The 13,920-nt window shown below is 43.2% G+C and overlaps 1 protein-coding gene across 1 annotated transcript in view; it reads right to left on the bottom strand.

Annotated features, from left to right (window-relative positions):
- The window catches only part of LOC308087704 (capping protein, Arp2/3 and myosin-I linker protein 3-like), a 58,509-nt gene that overhangs the window by 16,206 nt on the left and 28,383 nt on the right, over positions 1-13,920 (bottom strand). The window contains exons 17-29 of the mRNA XM_080431785.1: positions 13,594-13,663; positions 13,138-13,219; positions 12,742-12,838; positions 11,699-11,753; positions 9,117-9,289; positions 7,177-7,245; positions 5,967-6,060; positions 3,618-3,716; positions 3,264-3,383; positions 2,106-2,219; positions 1,461-1,636; positions 1,007-1,094; positions 377-496 (exon numbers count right to left, since the gene is read on the bottom strand). Of these exons, the coding sequence (XP_080287911.1) occupies positions 377-496; positions 1,007-1,094; positions 1,461-1,636; positions 2,106-2,219; positions 3,264-3,383; positions 3,618-3,716; positions 5,967-6,060; positions 7,177-7,245; positions 9,117-9,289; positions 11,699-11,753; positions 12,742-12,838; positions 13,138-13,219; positions 13,594-13,663 (1,357 nt within the window). The remainder of the gene's footprint in view (positions 1-376; positions 497-1,006; positions 1,095-1,460; positions 1,637-2,105; positions 2,220-3,263; positions 3,384-3,617; positions 3,717-5,966; positions 6,061-7,176; positions 7,246-9,116; positions 9,290-11,698; positions 11,754-12,741; positions 12,839-13,137; positions 13,220-13,593; positions 13,664-13,920) is intronic.

Below are 13,920 nucleotides of genomic sequence, written 5' to 3'. Positions count from 1 at the left end.
AAAACCTTTATCATCAATATCTTGAATTACTGTATGTAAAATAACTAACTGACATGTACAAAAGTAAGATGTTAATTTCTGGTCGATACATACTATATACAGACTATTTAAAAATAAATTGAACCGAAGATATTGTTTTTCTTTCCGGTTCCATGCTTATGGTTATTTTAGAATGAGTTGGGAAAGATGAATCTATAAACCAATAAAAATAAACCAAATTGGCATTTGCAACACTCCGAACACACACACACACACACACACACACACACACACACACACACACACACACACACACACACACACACACACACACACACACACACACACACACACACACACACGTGAACACACAACCAAAGTATTCATTAGCACTCACTATGCTGGTACTCAGCTCTTCATCTGTGATTTCCAGTGAGTCTCTGTGTCTGTGTGACCTTCGACCTGTCCCACCTTCACATGTCCCCTCCCAGCGCTTCATCTGGGACACTTGGCGCGTCTGACACACACACACACACACACACACACACACACACACACACACACACACACACACACACACACACACACACACACACACACGATAGGATAGATATTTGACTTAAATTATATTTTCTTGCTCATATACAAGATATAGCAGATATACAAGCTCATAGCTACAAAAATGTGTGCAAATCTTGGAATACATATCTTTTTTAAACAACACTTTTAACACAAATTTTGCTTCTGGAGGTCCCTGGAACAAAATATTTTACAAATGTTCGCTTTAAAAAATATATATTCAAAGATTTGCAAAAATGTTCAGGATTTTTCTAAAATAGCGGATCTACAAGCTCATAGAGTGCCACGCTATGAGCTTGTATATCTGCTATTTTTGAATAGCCAAAGACATCTAAAATGACACAGATGCGTTCCCCGGATTGAATGGGTTAACTCTAATTCACTCAGTCACTCAGTCACTCAAACAGGTACAAACTACACAGTAACTCAGTAACTGCTGTGTACTTACAAGAGTCTTGTGGGTGGCATAGAGTTCTTGTAAGATTTGGTCCACGATAGAGTTGGTGAGATAGGAGACCACCGACAGCTTCACTTCTCTGTGGAGGAGGAGTGGGAGGAACAAAGAGAGAGAAAGAGAGACTTTGTTTTGTGTTTGTGTTTTATCTTTAAATCAATACTCACTCAGCTTGTCAAAATCTATCCTGGCAGTCCCTGCTCCTTCATCCGCTCAGTACAGTGATTCCCAACTTGTGGGTCGGGGCCCACTGGTGGGCCAGGAGGATATTGGCAAGTGGGCCCCCCAAATAAATGGCAAAACACTAAGATTTTATTGAGAACATCGATAACATTAATATTAAATAAATTACCCCCCAAAAAAATTCATAGTGTAGTGGTCCAGATTTTCAAGTGGGCCACCTGATCCAGAGAAGCCTGCTGCCTTAGTGAGAGAACCAGCATCTTACTCCAAGGCTCGGTGGATGTCCTGCGCCGCTCTCTCCATCAGGGCCGTGCGAATGGCCGAGCGAGGGATGGACACGCGCTCCGAGACGGACGACAGCGGGGGGGTCAGCCTCTCGGCCGCGGAGGAGGACCGAGGACACAGCTCACGGCACAGGGAAACCATGGAGTCCACGATGACCTGCAAGTGAATTAAGTACTTAAACCAGTGCTTCTCAAACCCTTTCAAGTCAAGGACCCCCAAATTGATATGTATTTGACCGCGGAACCCCACCTGAAAAGAGTCTGTGCCAGGGACCCCCAGAAGTAAAAAAAAAAAAGTTAAAAATGTAACATTCAGATTTGCACAAATTCAGATTTGCACAAATTCAGATTTGTACAAATTCAGATTTGCACAAATTCAGATTTGCACAAATTCAGATTTGCACAAATTCAGATTTGCACAAATTCTCCAAGATTTTTCAAAAATAGCAGATCTACAAGCTCATAGTGACACGCTATGAGCTTGTATATCTGCTATTTTTGAATATCCAAAGTATAAAATATAGTTAAAGTGGTTAAAATGATTGTGACGCTAGCACATTTTTGCTGGGGACCAAAGGTTATGCTAAAAGAATAACTCAGCGGACAGGACATGGAGCGTAGCGTACCTGCAGTTCTTTATCGGCTGCTTTGGCCAGCTCTCCGGCCAGGGAGTCCAGCCTCTGTCTGACTGGCCCGTCCACAGACAGCACGTGAGCCAGCTCACACAGCGACGGGTACAGCTGACAAGACGAGAGGAACACAGACAGAACAAGTTAATGTCAACTTCTCACTCACATCTGCACACATACACACACACACACACACACACACACACACACACACACACACACACACACACACACACACACACACACACACACACACACACACACACACACACACACACACACACACACACACTTTTGTATTACTATACTTGTGAGGACATCAACATTTAGGACTCCGATTTTATGAATGGCATTCATAAATGCCATTCATAAAATCGCTGCGACGCGTTGTGAGCTTGTAGATCAGCAATTTTTCGGTGCACGACCCAAGCACGCATGAATCAAACATGACTCTAATCTCTAATCCCTGAATCTATAACTTCTAAATGCCTAATCCTAACACTAACCCCAACCTGAATCTTTATCTAATTGTAATCTCTAGAAAAGTTAGTTTTAACCATAAAACAAGCATTTCTCTTGTGAGGACCAGGAAAGTGGTCATCACAACGTCAATTTCTCAAATTCTACTATATACTCGTGGGGACATTTTGGTCCTCAAATGTATAGTAATGCAAACACACACACACACACACACACACTGGTGTTTCGTCGTCGTCGTCAAATCTGGCCCGCGATGTGATTTTAGAAAACACCATTTAATACTACCTTTTAATGGAAAAAAAAAGAGGCAAAAAAATAACGGCTGCCAGTAGCTTCTTATGCACTGAGGCTGGGTCTGAATACTGGACAAACTTGTTCTGTGAGAACAATGACCAAGCCGTGAGGCCACGGCCAAGGTCATTAACATACAGAGGACCATCACCATCATTCAAATACCTGGAGAGAACGCTTTTTCAACAGCATCACAAATCCGGTAAAACACCGTTGTATGGAGAAGAATATATCAGTTGCGTCTCTCATCTGGAGGAGTAGAGAGTGGCTGCATGCACGTCCGCAACTGGTTTCGGCCCACAGCAAGTCACCATTTGACCAATTCGGCCCGACCCCAAAATGAGTTCGACACCCCTGCATTACACGGTTAACATGGAGACTCACAGCGCGGGAGTTCCTGGCCTCCTTTAGGACCTGCTTGGCAGAGTGGATCTCCTCCATGTCCCCGGCGCCTCGCAGCACACACACCTGCTGCTGCACGCGCACAGACAGACGCTCCATCACCTGCAGGGAAACACACACGGGACAGGGTTAGAAACAAACCGCCATACAGATGCAGTCACTCAAACATGCACAAACATATTGTTGCTGCCGGGCAGAAACTCTTATCATAATCTAACTTTTTGTGTTTTTTTTTTTTTAATTAACGCCCTACTCGATCATACTACAGCGTCACACAAAAGCATCAAAAGTAGCAGATATGCAAGCTTGTAGATCTGCTACTTTTGGGTACTGTACCTGTTCGGCAGTGCTGGTGACCAGGCCCTGGTGTAGGCGCAGAGCCTGCCTCTGAGAGAAGCGCTGAGTCTGGTTGTTTCTGAGCAGAGCCCTCTGGATCTGGACACCACACAGGGACATTCAATGAGCCTGTCACACACTGCTGGCATGATGTCACCACCCACCACACTGCAGGCATGATGTCACCACCCAAACACACTGCTGTCACACACTGCTGGCATGATGTCACCACCCAAACACACTGCTGGCATGATGTCACACACCCAAACACACTGCTGTCACACACTGCTGGCATGATGTCACCACCCAAACACACTGCTGGCATGATGTCACCACCCAAACACACTGCTGGCATGATGTCACACACCCAAACACACTGCTGTCACACACTGCTGGCATGACGTCACACACCCAAACAACACGCTAAGGGGACATGAGAGGAAGTGGAGGCAGCGCAGAGGGAAAACAGAGTGCAATGTGGGAAGGTAGGAGTTCACAGCAAAATCCTCAATGCTAGTTTAACCAGTGGTGGACAAAGTACTCCTGGTCAAATAAGTCAAAGTCAAAGTTGCTCTGTCAAATTGTTGCACTTGAGTTAAAGTACTGGAGTACTTGCTTTTAAAGATACTTAAGTATTCAAAAGTACATGCTTTTTAAAAAATACTTACAAAAGTACAAATTACAAAGTAAGATTTTTCTGAAATTAAAAAAAATATATTGTGGCCTCGCAGCATGTCACATCGCTGTGAGCTTCTACATCTGCTATTATCCACTATATTTGAAATAGGGCTTAAGTGCTTAATTCATAAAGTACTTTTTCCCTTTAAATGCAATGGAGACAGAAGTACAACATTTGTCTTTCAATATGATGGAGGTAAAGTCATAAGTATCCAGAAACACAAATACTCAAGTAAAGTACAGATGCTCAAAGAATGTACAGTACTACAGTAGTACATCTGATTTTTTTTTACATTTTTGAAAAATCTTGAAAGTGTACTACTGATTTAGGTCTTAATGGGTTAACACTAAGGATTGTGCTGTGTATAGCAGATGAGAGGAGGCTGGACTGGAGACTTGGAAGGGAAAGTCAACCCAAAATCAATTAAGAGTTTCAGACTTTTGGATCATTTTTTTATTAGCTGAATCAATCAATGTCGCCCGAGTGCACAGAAAGTCTCTTACATTATTTTTTGCTGGATAATAGAGCCATGAAGGGAAATTATATATTTTTTTGTTGCTGGCCACCACCCACATACTGTACAGCTCTGGGTGCAGGGCCAGGCACACAGCGGAGGATATTATGATAAAGTGCTTTGCTCGAGGACACTTCATCAGGCGCAGGACTTGAACCTAGGTCCTCTGACTGGAGGGGAGTTTCTCTAAATGCTGTGACTTAACTTAACAGCTTAAAGCGTTTCTCTTTTTAAAAGCTTATCTTTTATGGTTGTGCGTGTGTGTGTGTGTGTGCGTGTGCGTGTGCGTGTGCGTGTGCGTGTGTGCATGCGTGCGTGCGTGCAGTCTGTGTGTGTATATGCACATATTATGTGCTTGAGTGCTTCTGTGACTTGGCTACGTCTGGCTCTGTGCACATCCTGGGGGATAGGTGAATTTAATTTTAGATGTGATATTGAGTGCAATTTTTATGTCTGTTTTTTACGACCTGGTTTGCAGTACCTTTGTCTGCGTTTCGTCTTCGTTGTCTTAAAGCACATTGAGATTCTCTACAAATAGTTGGATTTGAATCGAGTTGTGACATTATGCCCCCCAAGAAATCATTACATACATTTTCTGTCGTTGGATCTATAGATACCCAAAAGGTCAGTTAATCGCTCTGCAAAACTGTATTTCTTATCACAGTGGTTCCCAAACATTTTCATGTCAAGGACCCCCAAATGAATATTAAGATTTGTGTCGTTGGCCCGGATGGTTGGCATAACCGCCTGGGCACCTAGGCGGGTTCAACTCCGGGTCGCGGGTTCAACTCCCAATCCCGACGACCTTTGCTGCGTGTCACCCCCCCATCTCTCTCCCCATTTCCTGTCAGCCTACTGTCCCGTCAATTAAAGGCATAAAATAAATCTTTAAAAATATGAAAAAAGTTTGAAAAAAATATTCGTATATTTTTTAATTGCCGATGTACAATATATAGAGTTAAAGTGGTTAAACTGATCTTGATGCTATATATATACTAATTTAGCTGGGAATCCCCGGAACCCCCGTGGGTGCATGTCCCCGGACCCCACTCTGAGAACCACTTGTCTCATCAGACCTTTTTAATGAGCATTTATGATTTGAATTCTGGGTTGACTTTTCGATGGAAAGATGAGGGTTGGTCTTAAAGCTGCCAACCTTGCTCAGTGCTTGTTCTGTCCTCTCAGGGGCGCTGCGGTGTGCCTGGCTGATGTCGCTGAGAGGTAAGGGCATGTACTGCAAGGTGAAATTACTGATGGAGAGAAGACAAGGACAGGAAGGAAGGAAGGTTGGAGTTTTAGGAAGGAAGAGAGCAGAGGAGGCAGGACACACACTACCAAGAGGGAATGAAACAGGTTAACCCATTCCAAAGGTTAGTTAAAAATGTAAAGGAGCATGAAACCCATTTTCAACTTTATCTTCATATAACTGGTCCTCAGCCTCACTAATGCTCATTATGGCACCATCTCCGTCTACTCACTCTGCGTCTCATTGGTAGGATATGGACAGTTCAGAACCTGCCTACTAATGACATCATTGATGGGGATGTTCCAACCTAATAGAAACTAGAGCTTTTCTCTTACTGGATAGTTAGCATGCTGAAATAGAAGCCATTGTTCTTGCATAAAAGGAAGTTTGAAATCTTGTTTGAAATGACCAAACCTGACTACTGATGATGTCACTGGTAGCTGGTAGGCAGGTTTCGGAACTGTCCACAGCCCTCCTCTGAGACACAGAGTGTGGGTAGACAGAAATGGTACCATCTTCTAATTAGCATAATTGAGGACCAATTACACGAAGATTGGAAATGAGTGAAGTGGTGCTTTAATATCCCCAGTGGACAGAACGTGTCCCCAAATATCCTTAGCTTAAAGCTACAGCTGCCCTGGACCATAAAAGATAGCACAGTGGAAAGCAACACTTTACTTGGTTCACATAAGGAATTTCAACCTAGTTAACCACATTAACCCTGGCTGTCCCTATTTTGGGCATGTCATTGTTGAAAATAGACTCGGAATAAGATAGGACTTAAAGGCGCTGTAAGTGATACTGTTTTGTTAAAATACAGTAAGTGCTAAATAGCTCTATATTCCCATAGTAATCATTGCTATAGACTAGCGTGTTTGTTCAGTAACAGGGGTCTCCCCATATCTCCAGCTCTTCGGTAAACAATACAATTTCAAGACGGGATACCAATTTCATCCAATCAGGAGAGAACTCATACATAAACAGATAACCAAAATCACCTTTTTGCACCTTTAAGTGGATAAACATTGAGCGTTACAAAGCCTGATACCATTATTATAGCTACAGTACATCCTGGTGTACATGCAAAAGCCTGAGGACCGACGTGTTCAAGTGTTCTTACTGTTCGAGCGCTCGGGCCACGTCTAGGAACCCAGCTGCGGAGGTGTTGTTGCGATCCCATGTCACACTCCTGCAGGGGAGAGGAGAGAGTTGTACCCCAGCCAAACCAAACTACACCATGTCACATCCCAACTTCCACTCGCACAACAACATGGGGCAGAAACCTCTTATCTCCATATATTTTAACCACTACGGGTGACTGGAGTCCCTCAGGGCTCTGTGCTTGTATATTTTCTGTTTTCTCTTATTGTGGAGAAAGCTAGCTGAAAATAGCCGATCGACAAGCTTACAACGCGACGCAACGCGTCGCGTTGTAAGCTTGTTGCGTCGCGTTGTAAGCTTGTCGATTGGCTATTTTCAGCGAAAGCTTTCCCCACAATACCGATGCTGGGGTTTAAGTGGCTAACTTTTTGTGTTTTTTTGTAAATTAACACCCTACTTGATCATACTACAGCGTCACACAAGTGGTATCAAAAGTAGCAGATCCACAAGCTCGAAATGTGGTGCGAAACAATGTGTTTTGAGCTTGTAGATCTGCTACTTTTGCTATTTTTTTATTTGAATCCTGAAAGGTTTTGGATATGAGGTTTCCACCCAACAGAGACAATGTTCTGATGCTTTCCCTCTTCCTTATGTAACATGCACTTACTATTATAATATGAATACTTTATACTTCTACTCCGTCTCAGAGTCTAACGTCCTTTTACTCCGCTACAATTATTTGACAGCTTTAGTTACTAGTTACTTTGTTGATTTAGATTATTAATACAAAACATCCATTAACCACTTAGCCCTATTTTATTAAAAGTCTTTTTGTACTTTTACTCAAGTAAAATGTTGAATGCAGGTATTTTACTTAGTTGCAACAAGAGTATTTTTATATTGCGGTATTGCTACTTTTACTTAAGTAAAAAAAAACACTTCTTCCACCACTGCATTTTAGATGGATCATTTAAATACATTAAAATATAGAATTTTGAGGAAGCCATTTGATTCCTTTCATTTCAGTATGGCACAAACATCAACTTGCAGAGCCTTGAAAGTAGCTTGAGATAGGTAATCCATCACATTACCTACATTTCCCTACAGCATTATTCTTTGTCAAAGTTACGTTATCGGTGGCGGTTTAATGCATTTTAAAGCAGGGACCAATTTGAAAAGTCTAGCCGAAATAGTCCCTGGAGAAAAGACTGATTTATGAAAGAAATTTAAACGTCTATGACTTCTTAACTTTGCAGTGAGGTTTAGCCAATTTTTACTCGATTATTCAGGTACTGTAAGTTTGGTAACTACCCATTGAGAAAATGTTAAAATACACTAAATCGAAAAATAAAGCCGTAAACGGATACGATAGACGGCCAAAGCTGTGACTAGATAATGACATTCATTGATGCCGGTATGATCCGTTAAGGACAAGGGTAGAAGACACGGATGAGACCTATCACGTACAGTCTAGTTCCACACTAGCCTGGTTCCAGACAAATCTGCCATTGAAACAAAAAAATTGCCCTCTGCAGATTAGGTCTGGGCCCGCTCAGTTGAGATTGGATTTCTCTCCCTCCGAAGTGGTGAGGGACCAATCAGGGCCCAGTAGGCAAATATGGGTTGGGTTTATCGCCAGAGGCATTTTTTAAATCCGCCCCTTGGAAATGCATGTTCCATACAGAGATTCCAGACTAATATCTACCCCAGTTCTTGTGTGTTTGGAGGTAGTACAACATTTTAAACATCATAACTACATTTTTCAAGATATGTCAAATAGTTAAATTAGCCGATCCACAGTACAAGTTCACAACGTGTCGCATGTCTGTAGATCAATTATTTTCGCTATTCATCATATAGGAAGTGTACAGAGCTTAAGTAGTTAACATGTGGTTAACATGATCCGAGGGGGGAAAAAAGTGGGAATCCACTGGTCTAAGCCTGGGCTCTAGTCTGTACCTGAGTGTGGTGTTGATCTGCAGGGCTTTGCTCAGCATCTTGGCTCCGATGTCATCCATGTTGTTGCCACTCAGGTCTACCTTGCGCAGACACGTGTTGCTGCCCAGCGCGTTGACCAGCACCGTGCACCTGGAGCGCAGCCTGGACTCCGCCAGCGACAAAGACTGCAGGGCCTAAGTTACGTATGGGGGGAGTAAACAATCTTAACTCTTTGACTGCCAGAGTATTTTCATAAAGTACTCCCCCAGTGCCAGCAATTTTCGTGTTTTTTTATTTTTATATTTTGATTTTTTTTCATGAAAATAATTTAAAGACACATAATTTAAAGGCACAGCACAAATCCGCCACTAGAGAGCAGCACATGACAGCTTGATCAGGTCGTTGGGTCACTGTCACCCTTCTTGGGAGATTAGACAGGGAAAAACATGAAAACGGATGTGACGTAGTCCCAGATTGTCTGATCGGCCAAAATTACGATGTGATACACGACGGCGATGACTGATCGTCACCCAGACCATAGATTATAGAAGAGAACCTGTCCGTTTGTCTGTTATACCGTGTGAAAAACCGTTTGTTTACCTATTTTGGACGAAAATGACCGGGGAAAAAAAATCTAAAAACGGAAACGGAATCCAGGTCATGAAACCGGATGCAGATGTGGGTGAAGTAAGTGGAACTCGAAAATAACATTGAATATTAAGCAGCATAGCGCAATCAGAGATTAAACAATGAACGCGCGTCCAGCGCGTCGAACGCGTCGACGGCCAACTGGACAAAGTAGCACTTGACGCGTTATCGCGTCGTCCGCAGTCAAAGAGTTAAAACCACTTTGTCCTCCGGCTGTGTTGTATGGCAGTGTTGCACAGTGAAGCGCATCGGCTATTTTCTTAAATAGAATTTCACAAGTAATTTCCCTGTAATGACGCAGGTTGAAAGTGGTTAAATATTAACATATCAGCGCAAACGTCACCATACCTAAAGTACGTAAAGTACATAGAAAATATTACACTGTAAAACTTGAGAAACTGATTATCACTTACTGTACAGGTTCAATAAAAACATTACAAGATGGATATTATGTTGACTTGCTCAACGCCCTCCCCCCTTCCTTCACCACTGTCTCCTTCTTGGCTCCTCTTATGTCCCAACTTGGACAACTTTCTTTGTCGGTGACAAGTTGACACCCTGTCTTTTTCATATTTATTTTATCTTATTGTTTGTTCTTGTTCTTGTCTGCGCTCGACAGGTTTTGAGGCCTGAGCTGGGAGAGGGTGGGGGCAGGGGGGAATTGGGAAATGTTTCATGTGAAACTATAAAAAGAGTAAAAACAAACAAACAAAAAAGATTCATACCAAAATAGTAGCCTATGCTGATGCTAATGAATCCCAAAATTACAGTTTGTCACTTATCATGGAGCAGATCACGGCCCTTTCATTTTCAAACCTGTAATAATTCGAAATCACGTTCTACCATCTCCCTGACGTAAGTTTTCTGAGAGTTTTGTTTATTTATCACTGCTGCCGATGAAAATCTTCTTTTATGTACCTGTACACAAGATGTAACAATAAATAAACCTTGAACCGAGAGAGCGAGAGAGAGAGAGAGAGAGAGAGAGAGAGAGAGAGAGAGAGAGAGAGAGAGAGAGAGAGAGAGAAAAGGTAAACAGGGCTACAAGGTACAAGGGGTTTGATGGAAAACATGGTTGGTGAAAACAAGAACGGAGAGCAGGGTGGCTGACGAAAGGTCTCTGTGGCATGAAAAATGCATGATCATAGTGCAACATGTCATCGCTTGGTGTAAAAAAAAAAGGAGTAAATAATTCAGAAAGCGCAATATGTCACATCCCTCAAGAAGAGAGCCTAAGAGGACACACTGCAGTGGGGGAGGGGAGCGTGCAATTCTGTGACTCTTTGACACCGTACGGTATATTGAGAACATACGCTCACACGGTGTAAGTGTGAATTATTCACAGTATTGAGTGTTGCTGTATACTACTGTTGCTGCCCTGCATCCACGTGCAGCCGTTTAACAAGCACTCACTCAATGCTTTAACCCTCTGGCGTCTGCCGTTTTGTTTTAAAATAAAAAAGTTTGAGTGGTGTGGCCGACTTTGAAGGATTAAGTACTTTCAACCTGGCGTTCCTAGTATTATGCGCATGGCATAAATATGTAAAAACATTTTAAAAATAAGTGAAAATAGCCACAAGCTATTTTCGCCATGTGACACCGCCATACGCCAAATTATAAAATAGAGATGAAGTGTTTAAGTGTGGGACTAACGGTCTTCAGGTCATGGTAAAAAAAAGAAAAATTCCTGATGCCATGACGACACATTGAGGTTAGACAGCAGCACACTCCATATTCGGGCGTAGCTGCAGTAGGAAGTCCTTATCTGGTTATAGCTGAGTCATAGTGACATGAGCGTGACAACGTGGTCCGCCGACCTGCCGGGTTCTAATATAGGATAAGATGGGGGTGTGGGGCCTAATGCTTATCAAACTGGGGGTGCTTGAAATCAAAATGTTTGAGAATCACTGCTTTAAACTGTGTTTCACGTTTGACACTGTGTTATCATCACTCACACAGTCCTCCTCCTGTATGAGCTGCACCATCTTCTGCAAGACTTCATCCAAGAGCCTGTAGACATCAATAACACACAGAGAGAGAGAGAGAGAGAGAGAGAAAGAGAGCTGAGATGTAGCTCAGGCTAGACTCTGAAGCCCGATTTATACTTTGTCGTACGACGGTGTCGCACGGCAAAAATAGCTCACAGTTACATTGTGAGCTTGTAGATCTGCTATTTTCGCAGTGCAACCCAATTGTACGATGAAGTATAAATCAGGCATGAGTCTGCTGTTTTTCTGCCACTGTCTGACAGAGGAAGGAACGACAGCAGCCTCTTTGGAAAATGACATGTCATGCACAAACCGATGCAACTCATACTCTGGCTGGGTATTGCCTACAACCTAACGATATGACACGATAAAGAGGCCACGATACGATAGTATCGAAATACAATTTGATTTTTAACTAGAAAAAGGTGCTCCTTGGAGCACAGGAATTGTGCTTGTATAATGTACAGTTCAAGAGTTATATGCCAAAAAGTGAATCGGCCTGTTATAGCGCCACCATGAGGCCAATTTAAAAAATGTATAGTGGCCTTTCTTCCTTGGCCTAGTGGGACTGTGTGTGCAAAGTTGAACAGCAATCGGACTTTGCGTTCAGGATTTGAGGCATTTTGTTCAAAACGGGCCACTCCTGCAAACTTAGGAAGCCAATCTGTCTTGACCACATGACTATAGAGTGTGTACAATGTGTACAGATTTGCGTGATGTTTGGACAAAATTAATTAGTTTTTGCAAAAATTCACCTCCTGGTGGCCCTAGCTATAACAATCCGATGTGAAAGATTTGGAGCAGAGGATCTGCTCTGGCCTCCAAGGAGTGTGTGCACACAGTTTCACGCCAATCGGTCCAACAGTGCTGGAGATGATCTGCTCACAGACAGATGGACGGACACACACACGGACTGAAAGGGGCAGAATCATAGTCTCGGCCACGCCTTCAGCCTGGCAGAGACAATAATGAGCATATATTATGCGTGCACGGCACGGCACGCACTGTACCTGTTCTTGATGTTGAAGTTCTTGCCCAGATGCAGGTGTTTGAGGGAGGGGTGTCTGGAGAGAGCAGGTAGGACTTGGAGCAAGTCTGCATCAAGACCTGTAAAACACACACATCAACACACACACGCACGCACGCACGCACACACACACACACACACACACACACACACACACACACACACACACACACACACACACACACACACACACACACACACACACACACACACACACACACACACACACACACACGCACACACACACACACACACACACACACACACACACACACACACACACGTCATCATGTGGTTGACTATCAGCCCGCAGAGACAATGCTTACTCAAAGGCACAAACATGGCGGTCGGCCACAGAGGGGTGGAGAGGAGACGCTACCGTTGTCTGAGATGTCCAGAGTCCCGATGGACGAAACCCTGGGAAACAACTCCTGCAGCACTGCAGCTCCTGCAGCTCTGAGCTGCATGGAGGGAGGGATGGAGAGAGAGAGAGAGAGAGAGAGAGAGAGAGAGAGAGAGAGAGAGAGAGAGAGAGAGAGAGAGAGAGAGAGAGAGAGATGGAGAGAGAGAGAGACAACGAGAAGGACAAACAGACAGAGTATGTGAAAGAGAGGGAAAGACAGAAAGACAGAAAGGGAAAGAGATGGAGACAGGCATTGAGAAAGCAATTAAGTGAGAGAGACAGATGCAGACCGAATACAGAAACAACCACAGAGCAATGTCCAAAGCAACACCTACATATGACAAACTTTAAGCATGCAGGGTCATTCCACTTTCAATTTGAATAGTTTCATAATACATTTTGTCATCAAATGTGATAAGTGAGCCAGTCTACCTCACAGCCACTGATGTCCAGGTGAAGGTCATTAATATGAGGGTTAGAGGTCAACCCCATCAACAGAGCTCTAGAAGAGAGACAGGGCAAAGTGGAATGTTTATTTGTGAAACACATTTCATACACAAAGACAAAGTGAAAGCGCTTTACATAAAGGCATACTAAGGCATTTAGAGGCATTTTAAAAGAGATAAATAACTAGAAAAAGTGCTCCTCGGAGCACAGGTCTCCGCCAGGTCAGGTAGGTGGGCCAGCAATGTTGATGGAATATGAAGAATCGGACAAATTCATCTTGATCACATGACTATAGAGATAATGTGTACCGAT

This window comes from Gymnoscopelus braueri, assembly GCF_963280865.1.
Source record: "Gymnoscopelus braueri genome assembly, chromosome: 6".
Lineage (NCBI taxonomy): Eukaryota > Metazoa > Chordata > Actinopteri > Myctophiformes > Myctophidae > Gymnoscopelus > Gymnoscopelus braueri.
This window is presented reverse-complemented; position numbering and strand designations above follow the sequence as displayed.